A 24,170-nucleotide genomic window follows, 5' to 3' on the forward strand; every position below is an offset into this window, starting at 1 on the left:
ACATATCCATAAATAATAGCACTAATTTCTACTCCAACGCATCCCTATGATCATTGATCATTATTTAATGTGGCATGTGATCAATTATTACTCGGTCAACCCATTCCACAACATAACCCGTTTCCTTCCCATTGCTACATAATGACCTCAAATTTAGTGCAAAATCAACAATGGGAGTACCCTCTCTCTTCTTTATATATATATGTGGGTCTCCGAAAGGATTCCGCTCGTGTGAATTCGAATGCAAAGAGTACGATCACACTATCCCGTAGGACAAAGTGGTCGTAGACCTTTACACTCGACACAAGCAGGCCGATGGAAGAACAGATGGAGTTATAGATACGATTAGCCATGGAGGATAGCGGCTTTCACCTACCAACCTCGATGGATAATAATATCTATAACCCAAAACCGTAATAACATAGAAGAAGACAATATATAATATTGAAACGAAGGCTAATTAAGTAGACATGATGATCATATAATTTAAAAAAATAGTTTTGATGTGTCAAGTAAAGGAAAATAGATTTTCCTTCACCCTATAATCCATGATTTAGGTGAAACAAGTTGAAAGTCTCAAGTCCATAATAGAGTTTTTGAAGTTATTATGCTGTTTGCATTTTATTATCACTTGGGAATATGAAAAGAGACTAAACCCATTCCCAAAGCTAAAACAATTAATATAATGCTAATAAAATTTGCATGAAGAATAACTATTTCAGGCAAGTATCTAGTTGCCGGTAGTTAATAGCTGCACATACACTTAAATTATTTTGGAGCCATGCCTTTTGGGTTCATTCAAACACACTTTATGAACTTGAATGTTGTTATAGTCTTCCCGAGCTGAGCATGCAAAAGAAGGTTGTCATTAATAAAATATCATTCAAAACTTTCATTTGAAGAAAAAATATAGACGAGCGAACAATTAATAACTCGCATGCTAATAACAAAGAACTACACATGAAAAGAACGAAAAAATATATTAAAATGATGGAGATGTATGATGTCTCAACATATTTCTTTGCAAAAATATTAAAATTTAAAAACAAGATATAAAAATAAAAATAAAAGACTTATAAATGAGTAACAAATAATGATGTCATGCTTTAAAAATTATGATTGTTACAAGTTAGAACAAATCTATCTCTCACGTTTTTAGGAAAATAATCACCTAAACTACATATCGACCATTTCTAATGGAATTTGTTAGAATTGGAATTTCAAAAGGGCGTGAAAAATATAAAATTTATAAGAGTCAAATACAAATGAGTCTAAACTCTTAAAGAGACCATAAAATCCGGAGAAGTTTTTATCAAACTCAAAATTAAAAAAAAAGCTAAAAAGTATGAAAAAAATAAAAAAATTGAGAGACTTAAATATACCACACATATATGATCAAACAATTTCATTTTAGCTTAAATTTTATAGGTTAAATTAAAGATAAATTAATGATTAATGAAAATAAAATTTTTATTAAGATAATCATATATTTATTGTGAGAAAATCAACTTTTTGAAAAAATTTTCAGCAGATTTTATTTCATTAAGAAATTAACTTATCTTATTTAAAAATTTTAAACAATAAAAGAATAATGATAAAATAAAAATATAATAACGATTTAATGATTAAAATAAAAAAAATCTATCTAAACAGTAAAACGATAAATTTATGACACGACACGAAACATGACCCGGATATTAATTTTTCAATATAAAAAAGGTACATTTCTCAATCCATGCTACACGTACCGGAACTACCAGGTGACTCACTCCGTTGGCATCTAAACGAAGAATAATGCGCTGTGACAAGTTACTGACAAGAGCGTGATCCCGTCACTTTCGCCTGCGGGCACTCCAAAGTCGGCGTTTTTCCGGCACTACCTTTTCGCCGACCTTGAATCGAAAAGGCTAACGGCGGTCATCGGAGATGGACGATGCGAAGACGACGGCGACGCGAGTCGACCGTTGGGGTTACCAGTTACGAACGAGTTCCGATGCTTGTGTGGTTGCGATTGATGCCTACTACGACCAAGTGCTGTCTTACGGCCGGAACCGCGCTATCATCCTTGATGCCCCTGCCAACGATCCCGCCTGCGTACTCGGCAATGCCCTTGCCGCTCACTTCCTTTGTTCCAAGGATCTGCCCAAGGCCTCATCCCTACTCGTCTCAGCTGCTGCAGCCCTTGTAAATTTCACTGCCTTTTTTCTCTCTTGCTCTCTCAATGTGTTTTTGTGGGTGATTTTCCCTGTATTTCGAGGCAGAAGAATGCCACTTCGTATGAGAAAGCGGTTTATGAAGCAATAATTCTGTTGGTTGGAGACGGAAGGGACGAGGAAGAGGCACTGAGTCGGCACTTTGAGGTCTGGGTATAACTGAGCTTTTATTCTGCTGTTTCATGTGCTTTGCTAACTGGAATAGCCATTTTCATTGCATAAATGTCCGGTAAATAAGGAATCTTGTTTTTCTTGTGGTTCAAGTGATTGGCTTGACGAATTTTTGTGTGAAAGTACTTCCTGACTTGATGCAGAAATTGTTAATTACAATAATTTTGTTTTGCCGGTGTATTCGGATGATTGTGTTAGACTCGAGTAGAGTTTTTGTTTTGCTAGTGAGATCTTCTGGATCTGGAACTATTTGCAGCGAAGATATCTGGTTGACGTTGCAGTTATATTTCTGTTAAATATTCTATATGCCTTCTCAATGAAAAAGTAATTACATATATCCTATACCTTAGTGCTATTGCCTTAAGTTCTGTAACTAACAAAAAGTGTAATTTGTGCTATAGTAACTAAAAGTAAAAAAGCTGCAATGAAATAGTGCTAAAGGAAATCATGCTAAGCAAATAAGGATAATTTGTGTAGCTGCACAACGTAGTTAAGATGATTCACATCAGTGTCCCCCTGTATTAGGAGAATTCAGTTCCAACGAATTGATAGTAGTGGGGGTCTCATCAGGTGGGAAATAACGAGCTATATTTGCTACATTGAAGGTGGAAGAAGTCTCAAAATCAACAGGCAAGTCTATGACATAAGCATCATCACTGATCTTGCGCAGAATTGGAAAGGGTCCAATTTTGGGTGGCTGAGCTGTAGGGAATCTTTCCCTGTGAAGCCTCAACATAACTAAGTTGCCGGGTTGGAAGAGTTGCTGTCGGCGGTGGAGATCCGCTTGAGCTTTGTAGTGTGTTGTGGATGTTTGTAATTTTGCTTGCACTTGTATCATTTCCTTGAAGTGCGTAGCCGTTTTTGCTGCTGTTTGGCTTCGGTATTTGGGTATGATTGCAAAATCAATTAAGTGTTTAGGAACTATAGTGTATAAAATGCTAAAAGGGGACTTATTTGTTGACTGGTTAGGCATAGAGTTAAAAACAAATTCAGTTTGGCCAAGTACTTCTTCCCACTGTCGAGGATGTTGTTAAACTAAACATCTCAACATATTTCCAAGGGTCCTGTTCCCAACTTCTGTTTGACCGTCAGTTTGGGTGTGATATGCTGAACTCAGCTTGATATATGTGTGCAATCTTTTCCATAATTCACGCCGAAAGTGGCTCACAAACTTCACATCTCGATCAGAAGTTTAGCTTCTAGGTAAACCATGATATCTAACAATTTCGTTAAAGAAAAGTTGTGCCACATTGAAAGCATAAAATTTTTTCTTACATGATATGAAATGTGCCATTTTGGAGAAACGATCCACGACTACCATGATCGAATTCTCTCCATGTTTAGTTCTGGCCTTCTGGGTAGTCTTAAACACAAAATCGAGGCTTATGTCCTCACAAATAGAGTCTGGAATAGGAAGTGGAGAAAACAAGCTGGTATTTTGACTTGTTCCTTTTATAGGTTTGGCAAGTGGAACAACGTTCTATAAATTGAGCTACATCTCTTCGAAGGTGAGGCCAATAAACTTTTTTCTGAAGTTGGGTAATTGTTTTGTCTTGACCCACAAGAGCTGCAAGCCTGCCACCGTGCATTTCTCTTATTAATTATTGTCTCCAAGATGATTGCGGTATGCGGGAGAAGACGAAAAAATGCTATACCGAAAACCAAAAAATATTCTATATGCCTTCTCAATGAAAAAGGAATTACATGTATCCTAAACCTTGGTGCTATTACCTTATGTTCTTCGTCTAACAGAAAGTGTAAATTGTACTATAGTAACTAAAAGTAGAAAAGCTGTAATGAAATAGTTCCAAAGGTAATCATGCTAAGTAAATAAGGATAAGTTGTGTAGCTGCACAACGTAGTTAAGATGATCCACATCAAAAAATTTAAGCTTTTATCATTTCTTAATGAATTTTGGCATGTGAGTGAAATTAGAAATTTAAATGACCAGCTAATATAAAAGTGGATTCCACTTTGAGTGAAATATCATGGAGAATTAAATATGCAATCTATAAAATTGTAATTAGACACATTATACAACATTGGTCCTTTGTTGAGCAATAAAGAAGTATTTACTAACCAATTTAAGTGAGGTAAAATAAGAATTTTAAGATGGATATATTATAAAACTAGAAAAAAATAGAGATTATAATATTCATGAATAATGTTGAAAAACTTATTAAAAACACGTGGATGCCCAAAATAGACGTAAATGTCCATGCATGTGAGACAAAGTGCCAAAGATGCATGATAAGGTTGGCATAGATAGTTAATGTAAATGATTAGGAAGGATAAGGGGTTGGCCAAATTTAATATGATTAGAAGTTGATAGAAATCTGTGTTTATTATCGTCAGAAGCATCATATCAAGCAATGTTTTGAGCAAAATTAATTTGATTTTGTTTATTGTTTATATTATTTTATTTATAATTTTATTAATTTGAAACATGTCTATGATCATGGCCTTTAGAAAGGAATGTGTTTTCTATGTGTACATAGGATCATGCTGGTTTGGTTCATGGTTAATCTCAAGATTAAGCACTATTGTTCCAATTTAAATGTTGTTTTGTTATGAAGGATTTAAGTGTAATTATTTGTGGCATAATATTATTGGAAACTTCTTATTATACTTTCATGTACCTTATTATTATGAATGATTCGAGTATTAATTTTTGGGAAGTCATCTTCTTGTACAAACATGAGGCTAAGATTTCTTATTATGGTCAACTCTTTCCTTTATGTAATTTCTTCTACTTATTTGGTTCTTGGTTTGTTAATATTCTTGATTTTGTTCAAACTATGAACAACTAGGATTCTAATTATGGTGAATGAATTACAATTGCTCGCTAATGTAGCCTATTTGGAATTTCTCATTGATTTTTTTAGATTTATTCATTTATTACATCATCATTTGGGTTATATCATATTTAGTAAAAAAAGTAAGTTTATGCATGTTTAGTGGCCTATGGTCTATGAATCCTATATTTTCTTGGTTGATATGTATACTTTTCATCATTTTAGTTGCATCATAAAACCTTTACTCTAAGTCATCTTGCATAGAAAATTGGGGTGGAAAATATATAATGTGGTCAATTTTATATAAGTCATTCGTTAATATAGTATTTTTCCCTATCAATTTGATTATGTGGCTCAATGGCTCAAAAACATAGGAACTATTTGGAAACAAGGGGAGTTTTGAAGCATGATAAATTATGTGGGTTAGAGACACGTTTTAGGCCTGAACACTCATTTCAGAGACACTAATTTTAGTCGTTATTGGCTTAGATGTTATTAGCATGACAACTTGGTTGCATTGTTGTGACATAGGCTTTTTTGTATGCTTTGACCTCTCATCAGTTTTGGCGACTTAAGAATATTTAGGGGAAATGGAAGCATGTTGCATGAAATTGCCTTTTGTTCTTTTTAAGTTTGTATTTTGTCATCCATCAAAGAGGATTTATCTTTTGGTTCTTACAGGGATTGAGTGCCATTTGTTGTGGGTCAGTTTGAAGATAAGGTGCTGCATTTTGTTTTGGCTTTCTTTTGACTTGTTGATGTTATAGCAAGAGGATAAGGATTAATCTTTGGGTATGCATGGTTAAATGTTAATGGCGGACCTTAGTTGAAAATCAACCATTACATGGTTGTTTTTACTACTCATTCTTTTGGACTGCCAAATATTTTAGATTTTATCACACTTTGTTGGCCTAGGGCTATTATTATGTTGGTAGACATAGAGCAGAACATTTGCATCAATTCATTTCGTGTCTATTTTGAGAATTAGAGGCAAATGACTACAAGAATAGTTTGAATTTGTGGAGCTCGACAAACAATTGGGAATATTATCTATTTTGTATGATTAACTGTGACTTGTTAAAGGTAAGATATTTGATCAAGGTATTCCATCTTTTTCTCACCATTGTAATCCATTTGTATGAAGTTTTTGCTCAATTTATAATTTTTTGGGTATTTTAATGCTTATAGTGGACAGATGGTGTTATTTTTCACTACCTCTTTTAACTCAAGAATGCATATTCTTCATTTTATTTACGATGTTTTGTCAGCAACGAGAAGTAATTTTGTGTTTAAACTTCTTGTTAAAATGTTTTTTTTTGTCTAAGTTCATGTTGGTGGTGAGCATTTTGCCAAAGCATTTGCCTGCCACCTGCCATGGTGGGGAAATTTGTCCAAGTCCTAACTTTGCTAGAAGTTTTAGCAGAACTTTTGATTGGCACTCACAAGAGGGTGCTGGAAATGATATTAGGCCTCGTGCTAATGCAAAGAATTATGAGCACGGATATTATGCAAAGAACTAAGTGATTAAGTCTTTTTTACCCATTCTAAAGTTAATGAACATCTGCATTGGCGTGGCGATGAATAGTTTGAAGTTAATAAAGTTTGCCTTTAAATCTTTCATGTCGTAAAAACGAGAAGTCTTCATTTACTATGTTGCCGTTCTAGTAGAGCTTTATTGTTTTCACCTGCAAGCTATTTTCTTTTCTTTAAATTTCGTGCCCCCCCCCCCTCTTTCTCTCTCTTATATTTATATTTATTAGCTGAGAATATATCTCATTTGGTTTACATAATTTTTGAAATTATATCTCATTCAATATATATATATTTTTTTATTTTATCTACTTTATAATAAATAATATTGATAATTTTTTGTTACTAATAAAGCTAAATATTTATTTTAAATATATGAAACATCTCAAAATGCAAAATATAACTTTCTTGTATTATTGTTTGGACAGATTAAAATTATATTTAAGTTAAATCTCTTTTATTAAATCTAAATTGATTTTGACTGATATTTCAAAATATATGTTACTTACTCCTCTATACCAATGTACATGATATCTGATAAATTATTAATTAATCTATAAAAATTTTTCATTCATCACTTAGTTTTGTCATGCTATTGGTTTTCAAAATTCATATTGTTTTGAGTTACACATCTAAGTAGTTTAAGGTTTTGTTTGAGACAACTTTATTTCTGCGTTTGAAAATAGTTTTATAGCACAAAAATTTTAACTTAAAAAAGTATTTGTACTAAAAAACCACTTTAAAAAACCGTAATAAAACTATTGCAAATGAAGCCTAATTTTTATTGTCGACATTTTCTTCTGCTTCTAACCAACTAAGCATCTTTTAAATAAAAGAGTTTTGGTAGCACTCAGAGATATTGTTTGATAAGTAATTAAAGATTGTTTTTCTTGGCTTTAGTTATTTATATCGGTTGATTACATCTAAAATTAAATTGGTAAAAATAATAGGATTATAATATCTAAAAATTAACGCTGAAGTTTTTGTTGAGCTGAAAGTACGCATGGAAGCTTTTATCTTATAGAGCATCAAAACAAGGCAATAAATAAACATAAGTACTTTTGAAAAGTTTTTCCTTATTCATTTTATTGCATCATATTCTTTTTATTATTTAGTAATGTTCTTTTTCTTATTTATTTTATTTATAACTGTTCGTAACAGATGTTAACTTGATATAATATTTTAAAAAAAATGTTTTTAAGATAACCTTATTTTTCTTTGTTTTCATTAATTGAATTGTATGTTGGTCGTGATCATGTCTACTGTCGCAAATTTAAATTAACTTGTTTTCATGCAAATTTATGAGGCAATTTAATAGTAATTTTAACACTGAGTGTGCCTACATGATGCCTTCTTCAAGAGGATTTATTCATCGAAAATGTTATTATTTTTTCCACATATGAAAGTATTCTAAAAATGAGAGTCGCCTTAGATGGTTTGGTCGCATAAAACGTAGGCTTTCCGATGACCCTGTTAGGAGAGTAGATATATTAGATCTAACCTATTTTAAGAAAGAGGTAGATCTAAAAACGACTTGGTTAAAAAGTATTAAAAATAACTTTTTTTATTAGAATTAATTGAGATCTTAATAGGACACAATTGAGAGAAGGATTATGTAGCACACCCCACATAGTGGGATAAAGGCTTCTTATTTTTGTTGTTTTGTGGCAATATTCTAAATACATAAATACAACTATTTATTTATTATATGCTAACTTATTATATAATTTTGCAGTTAGTAAAAGAATATCCTAAAGATTTGGTTTCACTAAAGAGAGCTCAGATTTTATGCTTCTACATGGGCCAGCCACATCATTCTCTGAATCTTGTAGAAAAGGTTCGGCTGATTTTGGAAATCTCCTACCTCTCTCACTGCTTGCTCTATCTCTATCTCTCTCTCCAAATGCACACACGAATTACATCACTTTTTCCAAGCTCACACACTCTGCAGGATTTTTTTTTTTGGGAAAAACACTCTTCACCAACATGTATTTATGCTTGTTCTGTTTTTGCTATCAATTAGCAAGGTGCCATATTAGGCATTAATGATGAAGTTAACCCTTATTGCCATATTTTAAAGGGTTTTTAATCAAGTTGAGCCAATTTTGAGTTTGTACACGTATGATTTGAAGCTGTTTGTTAAAGTTCAGGCACTTCCACATAATCAAGGTCAGAGTTTCATATATGGTATGCTAGCTTTTCCCTTACTCGAGCTTGGAAGAATGGCTGAAGCCAAGTCTGTTGCAAGGAGAGGATGGGAAATCAACAGATTTGACATCTGGTCTCAGCATTGTGTAAGTGTTTATCTATAACTCTACAAACTTAAACTTTTTGTTTAATTTTCCAAAAATTATTTGTGTTCCATTTTACCCCTGAATATCTTGAATATATCAAGTAAAGACTATTTAGATGGAGAGTTTGAGAATTTAAAATTGCAGAGCATTCTAAAGCCTTCAAACATGATAAAGCTAATAAAGTTAACAGAAAGGGATATTTTTCCTTATGCTATGGTATGAACTTTGTTTCAATGCATAACAGAAGTTGGGAGAAATGTGTTTGCATGCATGGAACTCCAGGAAACATTTTGTTGTAGTTTGTCCACTTCACATGGCGAATGCTTTGCCTGCTTTATCCCATGTACTTGTCCTTCAATTTGTTTGATGATTTCTTTCTCTTTTTTTGTTTTTTCTACAAGGAAGTACTGGGTTAAGGATTATATTCCTTCCGCCTCTTATGCTTAAAGTTTTATGTTGGAAAATATCATGAGAGGTATTAATTGCCAGAGGACACGTCTCATACTATCTCTAGCTTCTTCTACGCCTCATCCCCAATCTATTTGGGTGAATCGATAGGTTGATGGTAGGCACCGTCTCGTTCTCCTCTTTCCTACCCCACTCCTCCCTATGTATAAAGTTGTGGAGTAGATTGGTCATGGCATCCAATTTTTGCATCAACTTTATTCGATTACTCTACAACTTGATTTAGTCGCTCCTTAACTCCTATAAAATGACAAAAAATTGCTTAACCCTTCATAAGTGGGCATACGTTGACTTGCAATGGCACATTTGTTGCCTTTCATACTTTCTTTTAAAAATGAGGTACTCACTTTCCTCTTTATAATTATAGTTGGGATAGACTGAGTAGGAATATGTGCAATTGACTTATAGATATTCTCCTTAATAACTCTGTGATCCATAGTAGCATGAACAATTGCTTGTAAGAAACAAGTTATGATTTAATGATCCCTCACATAAAAAGCAATATTTTACTTAATTTAAGATAATGATGAACACTTATATCTTTATCCATAAAAAATATAAAATTTTCTTGCCCGTGGGCACCTTTTTGCTCTTTCCAACTCAATATCCTTGGTGCTCTATTCTCAGGAAAATCAACACATCTCTTTAGCCGAAGGATGGTCTCATAAGCCCAATATTGTAGTGATACTACATATTTAACTACTGTGTGATACTGAGCTGTGATTTTCTTTATCAAGACGTGTGCCTTGTAATACAATATCTATCTTTAGAGCTTATACATTGTAATGCATCATATCTCGTTTTAGCCCTTTTATTGCTTTCTCATGCTAGTCTACTCGGGATGAAAAATGCATCCCCAACCATCTCAGTGAAAATAGCATTGTTTTGGTCATAGTTGAGGACATCATCTACAAAAACATGTAACCTAAGCCTTAACACTTCATCTCTCTTTGTGCACTTATTAAAAGCTTTCCTCATGTTTATATTTTAAAATTTCATGTCCTCATCCAGATAGTTTTCATGTAGACTGCTAGTTTTGCTCATCTTTTGAAATTCCTCCTTAGTTGTGGATTCTCCAATGTGTAATTGCACCCTAATCAATCTTTCTTCATAAACGATTCAAATAATTTTTAAACCACCTTTGAACCATGATTGAGCCATGATCGAACCATCTCCAAATATCTTTGATCATGGTTTGAAGATGGTTTGATAAAAGTTTGATCATTATTCGAAGGTGGTTCAACAATTATTCAATCGTAGTTTAATCATGAAAGAAGATGGTTTAATGATGGTGTGATTATTATTTAAAGTTCATTCTATTGTTGGAAGATGTTTCTAACGAATTCCTAGAAAATAATGTTATGACCACTGACATTTTGGGTTTAAGGTTTAGAGTGTGATCACTATCTTTAATTATAAATAACCAATGACTAACAATATTAACATTCTCGGAGAATAAATGAAGAGAGAACATTGCAATAAAATTTTGTCGTAGACGAACAAGCAAACCCTATAATCTCCAGAGATGGAGAAGATGTTGGGAAGGAGCGTTAAAAAAAAATGTTGGGAAGGAGCGTTGAGGAGTTTATATGATTGAAATGTTGTATAATTATTCATTGAGAGGTCGAACTATTTGTTTAAAGGTGAGGGTATTTTGATTTTGGGGGAACTTTCGAGCATATATCCCTTAAAAAACAACAACAAACATATTTCTTTTATTTTTGTTATAATGGAGCTTATAAGGTTAAAATTCCCTTTTGTTTTCTAAAATTTTGGGAACAACCTTCTTTGTGTTTTCAAAATTTTTGAAAATATAACCAAGCGCCTGTTTTAATTACTTATTAATTCAGATGATTAGAAATTAATTATAATAGTTAGATATTAGTTAATATTATAATTAAGATCATTAAGGTTAATGATGTTTAAGTATTGTAAATAGGGCTAGTAAGTCTTGTTAATATTATAATTTTTTAAATAGCTATATAATTAAAATAATTTATCTTTATATATATTATGATCAAATAGTTATTAATTAGGATTTAATTAATGGCATTAAAATTTTTTATCTTTTAATTATAATAATGAGGTCTAGTCTAGTAAATTAATAGATTGGTGACATAGTTTTTATGTAAATATTTGGCTTGATTTAAGATTAAGTAGGATTTAACAAGATCATTAAGAATTATAGTATTAGATAATGATAATTATGCATTAGATAATTTATTAATTGCAGTAATTGGTAATTAATGATTTATTTTGACGAATTAATGTTTTTACTAAGATCATTAATATTTAATATTATTAAGTATGGTAATTAGGCATATTATTATTAATCATCTGATGATTGTGTAGTGTGATAAATAATTAATGATTTGCATAAGATAATTAAGAGTTAATTAGGGTTTTAAGATCAATAAGATTTTATTAGGATTTAATCATGTTAATTAGGTATGGAATATGTTATTAAAAATAATTACCCATAATAACTAAGAATTATTTATTTATCACATTTAGTTAGAAGTTAATAGTATTTTAATTAAGATTATTAAAGTTTAATAGTGCTTATTTATGGTTATTAAATGATTTATATGTTAAATTATTAAGTAAATTTAGTTTGATTAATTGGATTTTTATAATTTGTTGAAATATTAATTAATTTAACATGTTATTAATCAGTAATTATGATGGAGGCTTTAAGTATTCGAACAGGATTATGATAATTAGTACTTAGATGAATTAATTATGAATTAAATTGACTTAACTTTTGATAGCTACATATATATAAAGATTATATTTTACTTCTGCATGCATGAAATAAGTAGGCCATCCAAACATGCTTTTATTTTAAGTGAAAAACAGAAGAACAAAAAGGAAGGAAAAGAAAAATGTAAAACAAACATATAGCAATACAAAACAAAACAAGCATGGCCAACTGCTAGTTTTTAGTACCCTCTGGTATCACGCATTTCAAACAACATTCTTAATAGGCTCACATTCAAATATTAGGAAGTTGATTTTACACCAAAGAAATTTGTATAGGATAGAGGGTTCATTGATTTAGATTTTGAACACTATTATGATTCAATTACTGTTTTTGTTTCTTAAAACATCAACAAGAAGAAAATCAACTAATGATAGGGAACCATTTTGTATAATTGATGAATCTGTTACCAGTTATCTTGTCTTGTCTAATGTATTTTAGGAGTAATCTTTTTGTTCTATACTTTTACAGCTATGCCATGTCTTACAGTATGAATGCCACTTCAACGAAGCAGTGGAATTCATGGAATCTTGTTCTTCCACATGGCGTTCTTGTTCATCTTTTATGTATGAAGTTTTGCTGCTGCGTATAGGCAATTTTTCTCTAGGAGTCTTTCAGTTTCCATGCAAATCCTCTTTCCAGGTACACTCATAACTGGTGGCATGTTGCTGTTTGTTATTTGGAAGGTAATGCTCCCCTGCGCAAAGTTTTAAAAGTGTATGACGAACAAATCTGGAAAGAACTGCAAAGAAATTATTCTGATCGAGCAGAGGTGCTATTTCAATCCGTTTTTTCTTTTTCTTCTTCTTAAAATTCCATTCCCCTATCTTTATCTTCTCAATTTTTCCTTTGAAATGTGATTTTTCTAATCATCTTGTGCTTTTAGGTGTTTGTAAATGCTTTAGGTCTACTACTTCAGCTTGATGTTCGGGACCAGATGGATGTTATGAAGGATAGACTATTATTGGCAGCTGAAACACTTAAGGACAAGGTGATTGCTTTTTTTTTTTTTTTTTCTTATGTCAATGCTCGTGAAATTCATGATTTTTTTATGATTTAATGTTGTAGAATCTGTCAGTTCAGAGATGATTTCTTAAGTGTTGTGATTAATTTGGCTGTCTTTAAGTTTGGTTAAACTTGAAGACATGGAAAATATTTGTTGAATTTATAAATATTCCATTTAACTGCTGCAACAATTTTACTTGCTTGCTAATTCACCAATTGCATATTTGTATGCAATCTCCTCTTTTGTTAGACTGAGATTGTCTTAATTAAATTTTCTACTTTAGTTTTTTGAAAAAAACTGTCTATCTGCACATGTTTATAATAGTTATTGTGATTGATAAGTTAGGAAATCTATATATTTCAAGTTAGAGTTTTAAGGAAGTATTTATTTGTAAGAGCAAAAGGATCAAAAGTATGAAGCATACAATGGTTGATTAAAAAAAGATTAGTTGACCGAGTTTTGAGTAAGACGCATGATGGTAAAGCTAGTTTATTGCTAAGTCTTAGTAATGAGTTTCGAAAGACTAAGTGTAGAAAAAAACAGTTTGTTATTAGTCTTAATGAATAAAAGTGGTGCTTCAATATTAATACAGAAAAATCTCAAAATAGTCTCTAGATTATTTGTGTGGTCAATTTAATCCCATAGTATCATGTTGCTCTAATTTAATTCATTGGATATACAAAATTTATTCAAAATGATATCTTATGTTATAATTTTAATATAAAATTGATCCAAATTTAGAACCAAAGAGACCAATTTGGATCAATTCTATATAATCGAAGGATAAAACTGGAGCAATGTGATGCTTTGAGACTATATTAACTATATATGAATATTCAGGGGACTATTTTGAAATTTACTCCCATCTTAATATGTAGAAGAATTGAACTTAATGGAATTATAGAAGAGGGTATAATATAGGAATGATGTTTGCTTTGTAGTATAAATTTGATTTTATTTGGTAACATCTAATAAAATGGCCATTTTTGTGCTTTGGAAATTAAGGAGAAAATATAAAGAAAAGAAAAAGGATCATTATATGTTTTTTCTCGATCTTGAAGTTTCATATGAATTGATTTTATGGGCACTATTCAGAATAAATTTCTCCAATTTTTATTGAAATTACTAAAGTTAGGCTTTATGGAGCATTGCTTAGCATCAACAGTTACTTTGTAATGATTAGACAGTTTCCAGATGGTAGGATATATCATTGATAAGAAATAAGTTCACACCTTTTTTGCAGTAGTTATGAAGATTCTTATAAAGATATTTAAAGAGAATATATTCATATTTGCTATTTGCCAACATAATTATGCTATATTTTATCTTTTAAAAAAATGAAAAATAAAAAAAATTGAGAAACTTCTTAGAAGCAGAGTGGTTTCAAATCAGGCAACTAAGGCTGAGTATGATATACATTGTAACTGCATGGGAAATTGATAACTATCAGTTAGTATAACTGGAAGATCAAGCAGTATCTATGATGAGGACATCGACAGACGCTACCGACATGTTTATCGACGGAGGAATCGCAGATCTACGGCTACGATTCAGCGCCTCTACTTTTGATTCAGATTTCATGACGTGTTATTTAGTTATTTGATGTTTTCCATTTTTACCCCTTTGGGGAGTTGTTTGTTATTGTAGCCCAAAGGGCAATTTCGTACTTTTTTTTTCATGAGTGGAGACCTATATATAGTGGTCTCATATGTTGTAATGTGTTAATGAATATTTGAATGAAATTTTGTTTTTGTTATCTTCTTCTTCTTCTTCTTGTGGTGCACTAGAGAGGAGAACGAGAGCCCAAGGTGAGGGCAAAAGCAATGCCCGCCAGTTATTGAAAGAGTCTGTGACTCGTGGTCTATCCCCTTCATCCCGCTCTTCTTTCTTTTCCTAACCTGCCGGCCCTAGCTCTTCCCATAGCCGCCGACCACACTTCCGTTCCCGTATCCCACACATCATTTCACCCACTAACTTCCCGACGGCAAATCCCCCTCCTCCTCCTTTAGCCGCTGGCCACATGCTTGCCTCAAACCATGATGATGAGGTCAATCATCATAATGGATCCTTGATTGAGGTCTAGCATTAAATGCAAGAGTTACTGAATTTTGAAATTCGAAACTTTCCTTATTTAGAGAAAACTTTCCTTATTTGCGAAATCTAAATAAGGAAAGTTTTCAAACTCAAAATTCATATGAAACCTATTTGGAGGACTCATTAATTTCCCTCCAATTATTCGTTCCTATTTGGAAAGAGCTTGATTCCCCTTAATCCCTCTCCTCTTCCCCTCTACAAGACGTCGGGCCCCCTATGGTTCCTCCCCATTAATTCCACTTTAATTTTCCCCTCTCTCTCATTAATTTGATTTTCAAATTAATTTCCCCCCAAAACCCCTCAAATCATGAAATTAATTTCAGGATTAGCATTAATCCATCCTCCCTCTCTCTTGAACCCGCCGGCCACCCCCTTAATGGGCTCCCATTGATTGCCCATTACTCCCTAGCCTCATTTGAATTTTGAAACTCATTTCAATTTGGATTTCCCTCCAAATCCACTTAAAACCTGAAATTAATCTCAGGTTTTTGGATTAAAGATCTATTGCTCTTGGCCTAAACCTAATTCCCCTCTTGGAGATCCCGTTGCCCCTCTCTTCTCCCTCTTCCTTCCTCTCAAACCTCAAGTGCTCTCCTTCACCACATCATATCTCCTTCTCTCCTTATTGGTGTTTTTTTTCAACGCCGGCAAGAATGCATGGCGGATCTCGAGATTGACAGCGGATTTGTGCTCGACACCTACAGCGACATTCACATCACCCGCTCACCGTTCTTCGACGTCGGGTTCGGCTTCGACGACACTGTTGATATTTGAACCACATCCTTCCCACTCTCGGAGAAGTCCTAGACGATCAATTCCAAGACTATGATTGGATCATCGTCAGCCACCCACCATCCTTATCACCACCGGCTACCGATCCGTCAACAAAGGTCTTTGGCATCGTTTTCCTAGTGGTAATATCATTCTTCGTATGGTTCATCTTTCTCCGCCAAAGCCTACAAGTAGTTGAGTGAGAGGGCCCTTGAGGTGAACCTCTCGTTGTTAAACGTTGGATTATGTTATGTGTACTTAGCATTTACTCTTGTCTTGAATTTTGATGGAATTGTTTAGTTAATCTCTATTGCACATCTTTGGCCTAAGCAAGTTGACAACTTAAAATTCATAATCTTCTTTTATGTGCTAGTGGTAAATTTTATGAGCAAAGTTTTATTCAATTGTCTTTCTAATTTCTAATGGTAACTCCTAGTTGTTTCACATCATTCTTGGTATCAGAGCATGGTAGGCATGCATGACATGTTAGAAAAACATCCTAGGGTCTTATCTTGTGTTATAGTTTAATTTTTTTTCATGCATATCATCGCATATCTAAGTTTATTCACTGTTTTTCGCTGCTGTTTTTACAATTCCTGCACGCATCTAGTTGAGTTAGGTCATACTAACTAGTGTCGTAGTGCTGCCCTTTTGTCCGTAACATTTCTAAGTGTTTAGAACAACTACACCTTAAAGTTAAACTGCTGTCCTCACTGTTCCTGCAACATTTAGACGTCCTGTAGTGAACTTTAAGTCAGTGTTTAGGTGCTGTCTACACCATAAGGCCTTCCCAAAACACCTAAGTGACCTAACCTGTAGCTGAACTTTGCTGTCCTGATCATTCCAGCAGTATTTGAAGACTTTTGGAACATATTTCTAGAGTGATTAGCTGCTGCCCTTGACTTAGGAACTCTCCCTAGTGTCTCCTAGCACCCAACCATGGATCCGGAACACATTCAAGCAACCTTAGACTTGATTGTGGGCCAATTGGGAACGGTTACACAACAAATTAGGGATACCCAAACGAATTTAGCTGAGTTTAGATGCCAAACGGGTGATAGACTAGACAACATGGAGAGGATAGGAAACCCTGCCATCTACACCCCCTCTAGACCCCACTCTCCTTATGGAGACGACAACCGCACTGAATACGGACCTCCTAGAGACCACTACCGACCCAATCACCGACCCAATCAAGAACCGGTAGGACGTGACACACCTTGGAGAGACAACGATACCCAACTTCTTAAGAGTATTAAGATAGATGCCCCGACTTTTGATGGTACGTTAGATCCCCAAGTTTTCCTTGATTGGCTCAAAGGGATAGATAGTTATTTTAAGTGGTACAATATTTCGGAAGAGAGAAAGGTCCGATTCGCTGAAATGAAGTTGACTGGTAGAGCTAACTAGTATTGGGCCAACCTATAACACATGCACGAAACCCGAGGAGAGTACCCCGTGACTGACTGGGGAATAATGAAACAAGAATTGAAACGGAAGTACCTTCCCCCATTCTACTACCATAGGCTAATGGATCGTTGGAATAGGTTGACCCAAGGAAACAAACCCGTGAAAAGAATACATTGCGGCCTTTGATGATTTCATGATATGCTGTAACGGAGAAGAAACCACCACTCCTGCCCAACTTCTGTCGATGTTTAGAGCTGGATTAAGAGAAGATCTTAGGAATGAATTGTTTGCGAGAGGAGTGAACACGTTTGAAGTTGCCTGTAGTCTCGTGTTAGATCTGGAAGAATCTAGGAGTCACACTTCTAGAAACCCCGACCCTCACCCCAACCTGTTCAGGTCTTCCTCTAGCCAATTGTCCAACAAAGCCGCTGGGCTCTTGAGTAGTCGACCTTCCCCGAATCAAACCCAACCTCGTCCAAACTATAAAGACAAAACACCAGAACGGGAAGCTCCCAAAACCTCTGCCGGCACTAAGTGTTTTAGATGCCATGGATACGGACACATCGCCTCCCAATGTTCCAGCCCGTTTAAGGTCACTATAATTGAAGAAGTCACAGAAGAGGAGGATGAACCGGACACCGAACTAGTTCATCATATTGATGACGACGAGGAATTTTTCCACGAAGAAGATACTGCCGTGATCCACTGCCTCCAAAAGATGGATCACTTAGACCTACAAGTCGTGAGGTGTGCCTTCTCACAGCCTAAGCCAAGCGATGACAGGCGAAGAGCCTCGATCTTTTACACTTTCACCAAGATAGGATATAAAAATTGCAAGGTCATAATAGATAATGGAAGTTGTATTAACGCCGTGTCATCCGCAATGATTTCCAAACTTCAGCTAAAGACCACGCCACACCCGAACCCCTACAAAGTCGCCTGGATTAATTCAACCACCCTGGAAGTGAAAGATAGGAGTCTCGTTCCTATAGAATTTGTTGGATACAAAGAGAAAATCTGGTGTGATGTGTTAGCTATGGATGTAGGCCAAATAATCCACGGTCGCCCCTGGCTATTCGATAACGATGTTCATATATATGGACGATCAAACACCTGCGTGTTTGAGCACGAGGGCAAGAAAATTAAGCTCCTACCCACTTAGCCTAAGTCTACGAAAGAGGAAGTCAAACCCAACTCCCTTAAACCCAACACGGGCCTGAACTTATTAACTGCTAATGACTTATGTACGGAACTAGAGTCAGGAGCTCCTCTTTACGCGTTAGTAGCTCGGGAAGTGAGTGTCACTCAAGAAGAACCTATCCCTGAGGAAGTAAGATCGCTCCTGGAAGCTTTTTCTGATGTCTTCCCAGAAGATCTGCCCCCCCAACTGCCTCCTTTAAGGGATATTCAACACGCTATTGACCTTGTGCCTGGAGCTTCATTGCCAAATCTGCCCCATTATCGAATGAACCCTGCTGAGCATGAGGAGCTCAAGAAACAAGTGGATGAGTTGTTACAACGTGGGTTCATTTAGGAAAGTCTTAGCCCGTGTGCTGTTCCCGCCCTTCTTACCCCTAAGAAGGATGGGTCGTGGAGAATGTGCGTGGATAGCCGTGCTATCAACAAAATCACAGTCAAGTATCGCTTCTCAATCCCTCGGTTAGATGACATGTTAGACATGATGACCGGAGCCACACTGTTTTCAAAGATCGATCTTAAAAGTGGCTATCACCAAATTAGAATCTGCCCAGGGGATTGAATGGAATACCGTGTTCAAAACCAAAGACGGGTTATACGAGTGGACTGTGATGTCTTTTGGATTAAGCAATGCCCCAAGTACATTTATGAGAGTCATGACTCAAGTCCTCAGGCCCTTTTTAGGAAAGTTCGTAGTAGTTTACTTTAATGACATTTTAGTCTATAGCACTTCGATGGATCAACATCTCAATCATCTAACACAAGTTGTAAGTTTTGAGGGAAAAACAACTGTTTGCTAATCCTGCCAAATGTAAATTCCTCACCAATAGTGTGACTTTCCTTGGATTTATCATATCCAATCAAGGAATATCTGTGGACCCAAGAAAGGTGCGAGCTACAAATGAGTGGCCGGAACCCAAGAATATTAGAGATGTTAGAAGTTTTCATGGATTGGCCACATTTTATCGGAGGTTTATTCGAAATTTTAGCACCATCGTAGCACCAATAACGGACTGCCTTTAGAAAGGAGAGTTTCATTGGACTATACCTACAACTAAGGCCTTTGAGGAAATTAAGAAACGAATGATGGAAGCCCCTGTAATGAGATTACCTGATTTTTCTAAAGTTTTTGAGGTGACCTGTGACACGTTAGGTATTGGTATAGGTGGAGTCCTATCCCAAGAGGGACACCCAATCGCTTACTTTAGCGAGAAACTGAATAACATTAGACAACGGTACTCCACCTACGACAAGGAATTTTATACTATCATTCAATCTCTTAGGTATTGGCGGCACTACCTCTTGCCTCAAGAATTTGTTATCTTTTCTGATCATGAGGCTTTGCGGTATATTAATTCTCAAAAGAAACTCAATGCCCGACACGGCCGTTGGGTTGAATTCCTACAAGAGTACACATATACCATTAGACACAAAGCGGAATCAGAGAATATGGTTGTCGATGCACTAAGTCGTAGGATGATGATTAGTCGTGAGATGAGAACGGAAGTGATAGGTTTCGAGCAACTTAAGGAAGACTACTTAGACTGCCCCTACTTTAGAGAAACCTATTCTGCGTTAGCAACTTGAGGTGAATGGATCATAGGAGATTTTATGTTGGAAGATGGATACTTATTTAAGTCCCAAAAACTTTGTATTCCCAATACGTCACTTCGAGAATTTCTTGTTTGGGAATTACATGCTGGAGGTTTAACGGGTCACTTCGGCCAAGCCAAAACAATAGTCGCTGTTGAAAATCGATTTTATTGACCGAGTCTTAAGAGGGACGTTAGCAGATTAGTGAAGCAATGTCACACCTGTCAATTGGCCAAACAACGGAAACAAAACAACGGCCTTTACACACCACTCCCCGTGCCTAATCAACCTTGGCAAGATGTTAGCATGGACTTTGTCTTAGGGTTACCCAAGACCATTAGGAAGCATGACTCAGTATGCGTAGTTGTAGATAGGTTTTCGAAGATGGCCCATTTCCTCCCGTGCTCCAAAACTTTTGATGCTTCTAGAGTAGCAAAGCTGTATTTTGATGAAATTGTGAGACTTCACGGGCTGCCGAAACCTATTGTGTCGGACCGAGACATAAAGTTTACCAAGTTATTTTTGGAAGACGTTATGGCACAAAATGGGGACCAAGCTTCAATTCTCTACCGCCTTTCACCCCCAAACAGACGGTCAAACTGAAGTGGTTAATAGGAGTTTAGGAAATCTTTTAAGGACATTGGTAGGAAAAAACATCTGGGACTGGGACTCTAAACTGACTATAGCCGAATTTGCCTACAACAACTCTGTGAACTGAACTACGGGTCTAAGCCCTGCTGAAATAGTGTACGGATACCTACCCAAACAACTCATTGATTTGATTCCTATGAGTACTAGAGCTAGAACATCAGAGTCAGCATCATCATTTGCATCGCATCTACGGGAGTTACACAAAGAAATCAAAAAGAAAATTGAACAAAACAATGCAAATTATAAATTTATTGCTGATCATAAAAGAAGAGAGAAAGAATTTGAGGTTGGAGACTTTATGATGGTGCGAATCCGTCCGAAACGTTTTCCTTCAGAATCCGCAAAGAAGTTGCATGCGAGAAGCGCCAGACCGTTCAAGATAATTTCAAAGGTAAATAGTAATGCTTACGTGTTGGACCTTCCCCAAGGTTTTAACATTAATCCCACATTTAACATAGAAGACTTAGTAATCTTCGAGGGACCAGAATTTAACCCAAATAATCCGCTTACTAATGAGCCTTGTGCGACCCCACCTGGTGAGATCCCAAGCCTACCCCCACTCCCAAATTTACCTCAATTACCCAATGCGGAGAAAGATGATGAGATTATTACCACGAAAGGAGGTGGATGTCGAAGGTACTTAGTTCACTGGAAAGGGACCCCGGCGACAGAGGATACGTGGGTTGACCGAGAGGAGCTGCAGAGTCTAGATCCGGACCTACTAGAGTGGTATGAGAGCTCTAGGGACACTCACTCGACAGGGTCGAGTTTTCTCCCACCTGGGGAAAATGATGAGGACATCGACAGACGCTACCGACATGTTTATCGACGGAGAAATCGCAGATCTAAGGCCACGATTCAGCGCCTCTACTTTTGATTCAGATTTCATGATGTGTTATTTAGTTATTTGTTGTTTTCCATTTTTACCCCTTTGGGGAGTTGTTTGTTATTGTAGCCCAGAGGGCAATTTCGTACTTTTTTTTTCTTTTCATGAGTGGATACCTATATATAGTGGTCTCATATGTTGTAATGGATTAATGAATATTTGAATGAAATTTTGTTATTGTTATCTTCTTATTCTTCTTCTTCTTGTGGTGCACTAGAGAGAAGAACGAGAGCCCAAGGTGAGGGCAAAAGCAATACCTGCCAGTCATTGAAAGAGTCTGTGACTTGTGGTCTATCCCCTTCATCCCGCTCTTCTTTCTTTCCCTAACCCTCCGGCCCTAGCTCTTCCCATAGCCGCCGACCACACTTCCGTTCCCGTATCCCACACATCATCATTTCACCCACTAGCTTCATCCACTTCAACCCCAAGCTCCATCAAGACCCCCAACCCGATGGCAAATCTCCCTCCTCCTTTGGCCGCTGGCCACATGCTTGCCTCAAACCATGATGATGATGTCAATCATCATAATGGATCCTTGATTGAGGTCTAGCATTAAATGCAAGAGTTACCGAATTTTGAAATTCAAAATTTTGAAATTCGAAAACTTTCCTTATTGCGAAATCTAAATAAGGAAAGTTTTCAAACTCAAAATTCATATGAAACCTAATTGAAGGACTCATTAATTTCCCCCAATTATTCGTTCCTATTTGGAAAGAGCTTGATTCCCCTTAATCCCTCTCCTCTTCCCCTCTACAAGCCGTCGGCCGCCCTATGGCTCCTCCCCATTAATTCCACTTTAATTTCCCCCTCTCTCTCATTAATTTGATTTTCAAATTTCAAATTAATTTCCCCCCAAAACCCCTCAAATCCTGAAATTAATTTCAGGATTAGCATTAATCCATCCTCCCTCTCTCTTGAACCCGCCGTCCACCCCCTTACCCATTGATTGCCCATTACTCCCTTAGCCTCATTTGAATTTTGAAACTCATTTCAATTTGGATTTCCCTCCAAATCCACTTAAAACCTGAAATTAATCTCAGGTTTTTGGATTAAAGATCTATTGCTCTTGGCCTAAACCTAATTCCCCTCTTGGAGATCCCGCCGCCCCTCTCTTCTCCCTCTTCCTTCCTCTCAAACCTCAAGTGCTCTCCTTCACCACATCATATCTCCTTCTCTCCTTATTGGTGTTTTTTTTCAACGCCGGCAAGAATGCATGGCGGATCCCGAGATTGACAGCGGATTTGTGCTCGACACCTACGGCGACATTCACATCACCCGCTCACCGTTCTTCGACGTCGGGTTCGGCTTCGATGACACTGTTGAAGACTGTTTGAACCGCATCCTTCCCACTCTCATAGAAGTCCTAGACAATCAATTCCAAGACTACGATTGGATCATCGTCGGCCACCCACCATCCTCATCACCACCGGCTACCGATCCGTCAACGATGTCTTCCTAGTGGTAATATCCTTTTTCGTATGGTTCATCTTTCTCCGCTAAAGCCTACAAGTAGTTGAGTGAGAAGGCCTTCGAAGTCAACCTCTCATTGTTAAACGTTGAATTATGTTATGTGTACTTAGCATTTACTCTTGCCTTGAATTTTGATGGAATTGTTTGGTTAATCTCTATTGCACATCTTTGGCCTAAGCAAGTTGATAACTTAAAATTCATAATCTTCTTTTATGTGCTAGTGGTAAATTTTATGAGCAAAGCTTTATTCAATTGTCTTTCTAATTTCTAACGGTAACTCCTAGTTGTTTCACATCAATCTAAGTTTGATTGGTATATGTGCGTTGAATCTATTGTCCAAAAGAATGAGATATGTATAAGAACATAACTTATATATTTAAAGTTGAGTTTTTCTACTTCAGGTATTGTCTTGAAATGTTATGTGATGAGAGAATATTATTATATTAAAAATATTGGTTTGTTTAAATTATAATAAGATAAATTATGTTGTTAGAAGTGGTTTTGCTTTCATGCTGTTTGTGGTGGCCAACCCGAACATAAGTTGATAGGACTATTTAGTATGCCTACGACTCTAATTAACCAAATCATTACAACAAGAGGGTGCAAAATTCTCAGCTTTACAACAAAACAATTGGTGAATGAAGATAAACTGATCAACCAAACTCCCATCTAGCAGGAAACTCTGACGACGCAATAGATTAGGAAATGTTGTGAAGGAACGATGAAAACTGTCAGAATAGAGGAAGGTGAAACAATCAATTATGACTGAACAACATGATCTCTATTAATACGATGATCAGTTGAGAACTCTACTGAAGGATCCTCAGAAACCTTTAGGTGCTAATTAATTAGCACATTTGGGT

At 35.7% G+C, this 24,170-nt stretch overlaps 1 protein-coding gene across 3 annotated transcripts in view; it reads left to right on the top strand.

The window, feature by feature from the left end:
- Positions 1–1,739: 1,739 nt before the first annotated feature.
- The window catches only part of LOC110116299 (tetratricopeptide repeat protein 38), a 29,682-nt gene continuing 7,251 nt past the window's right edge, over positions 1,740–24,170 (top strand). For 2 of the 3 annotated variants that reach the window (XM_020849827.2, XM_028694954.1), the window contains exons 1-7: positions 1,740–2,184; positions 2,262–2,360; positions 8,445–8,546; positions 8,860–9,003; positions 12,701–12,795; positions 12,872–13,001; positions 13,116–13,220. In XM_020849827.2, coding sequence (XP_020705486.1) covers positions 1,927–2,184; positions 2,262–2,360; positions 8,445–8,546; positions 8,860–9,003; positions 12,701–12,795; positions 12,872–13,001; positions 13,116–13,220 — 933 coding nt within the window. In that variant the 5' untranslated portion in view covers positions 1,740–1,926. The remainder of the gene's footprint in view (positions 2,185–2,261; positions 2,361–8,444; positions 8,547–8,859; positions 9,004–12,700; positions 12,796–12,871; positions 13,002–13,115; positions 13,221–24,170) is intronic. The other variant, XM_028694953.1, reaches the window with a different exon arrangement.

This window comes from Dendrobium catenatum, unplaced genomic scaffold (assembly GCF_001605985.2).
Source record: "Dendrobium catenatum unplaced genomic scaffold, ASM160598v2 fragScaff_scaffold_601, whole genome shotgun sequence".
In the NCBI taxonomy this organism is placed as follows: Eukaryota; Viridiplantae; Streptophyta; class Magnoliopsida; order Asparagales; family Orchidaceae; genus Dendrobium; species Dendrobium catenatum.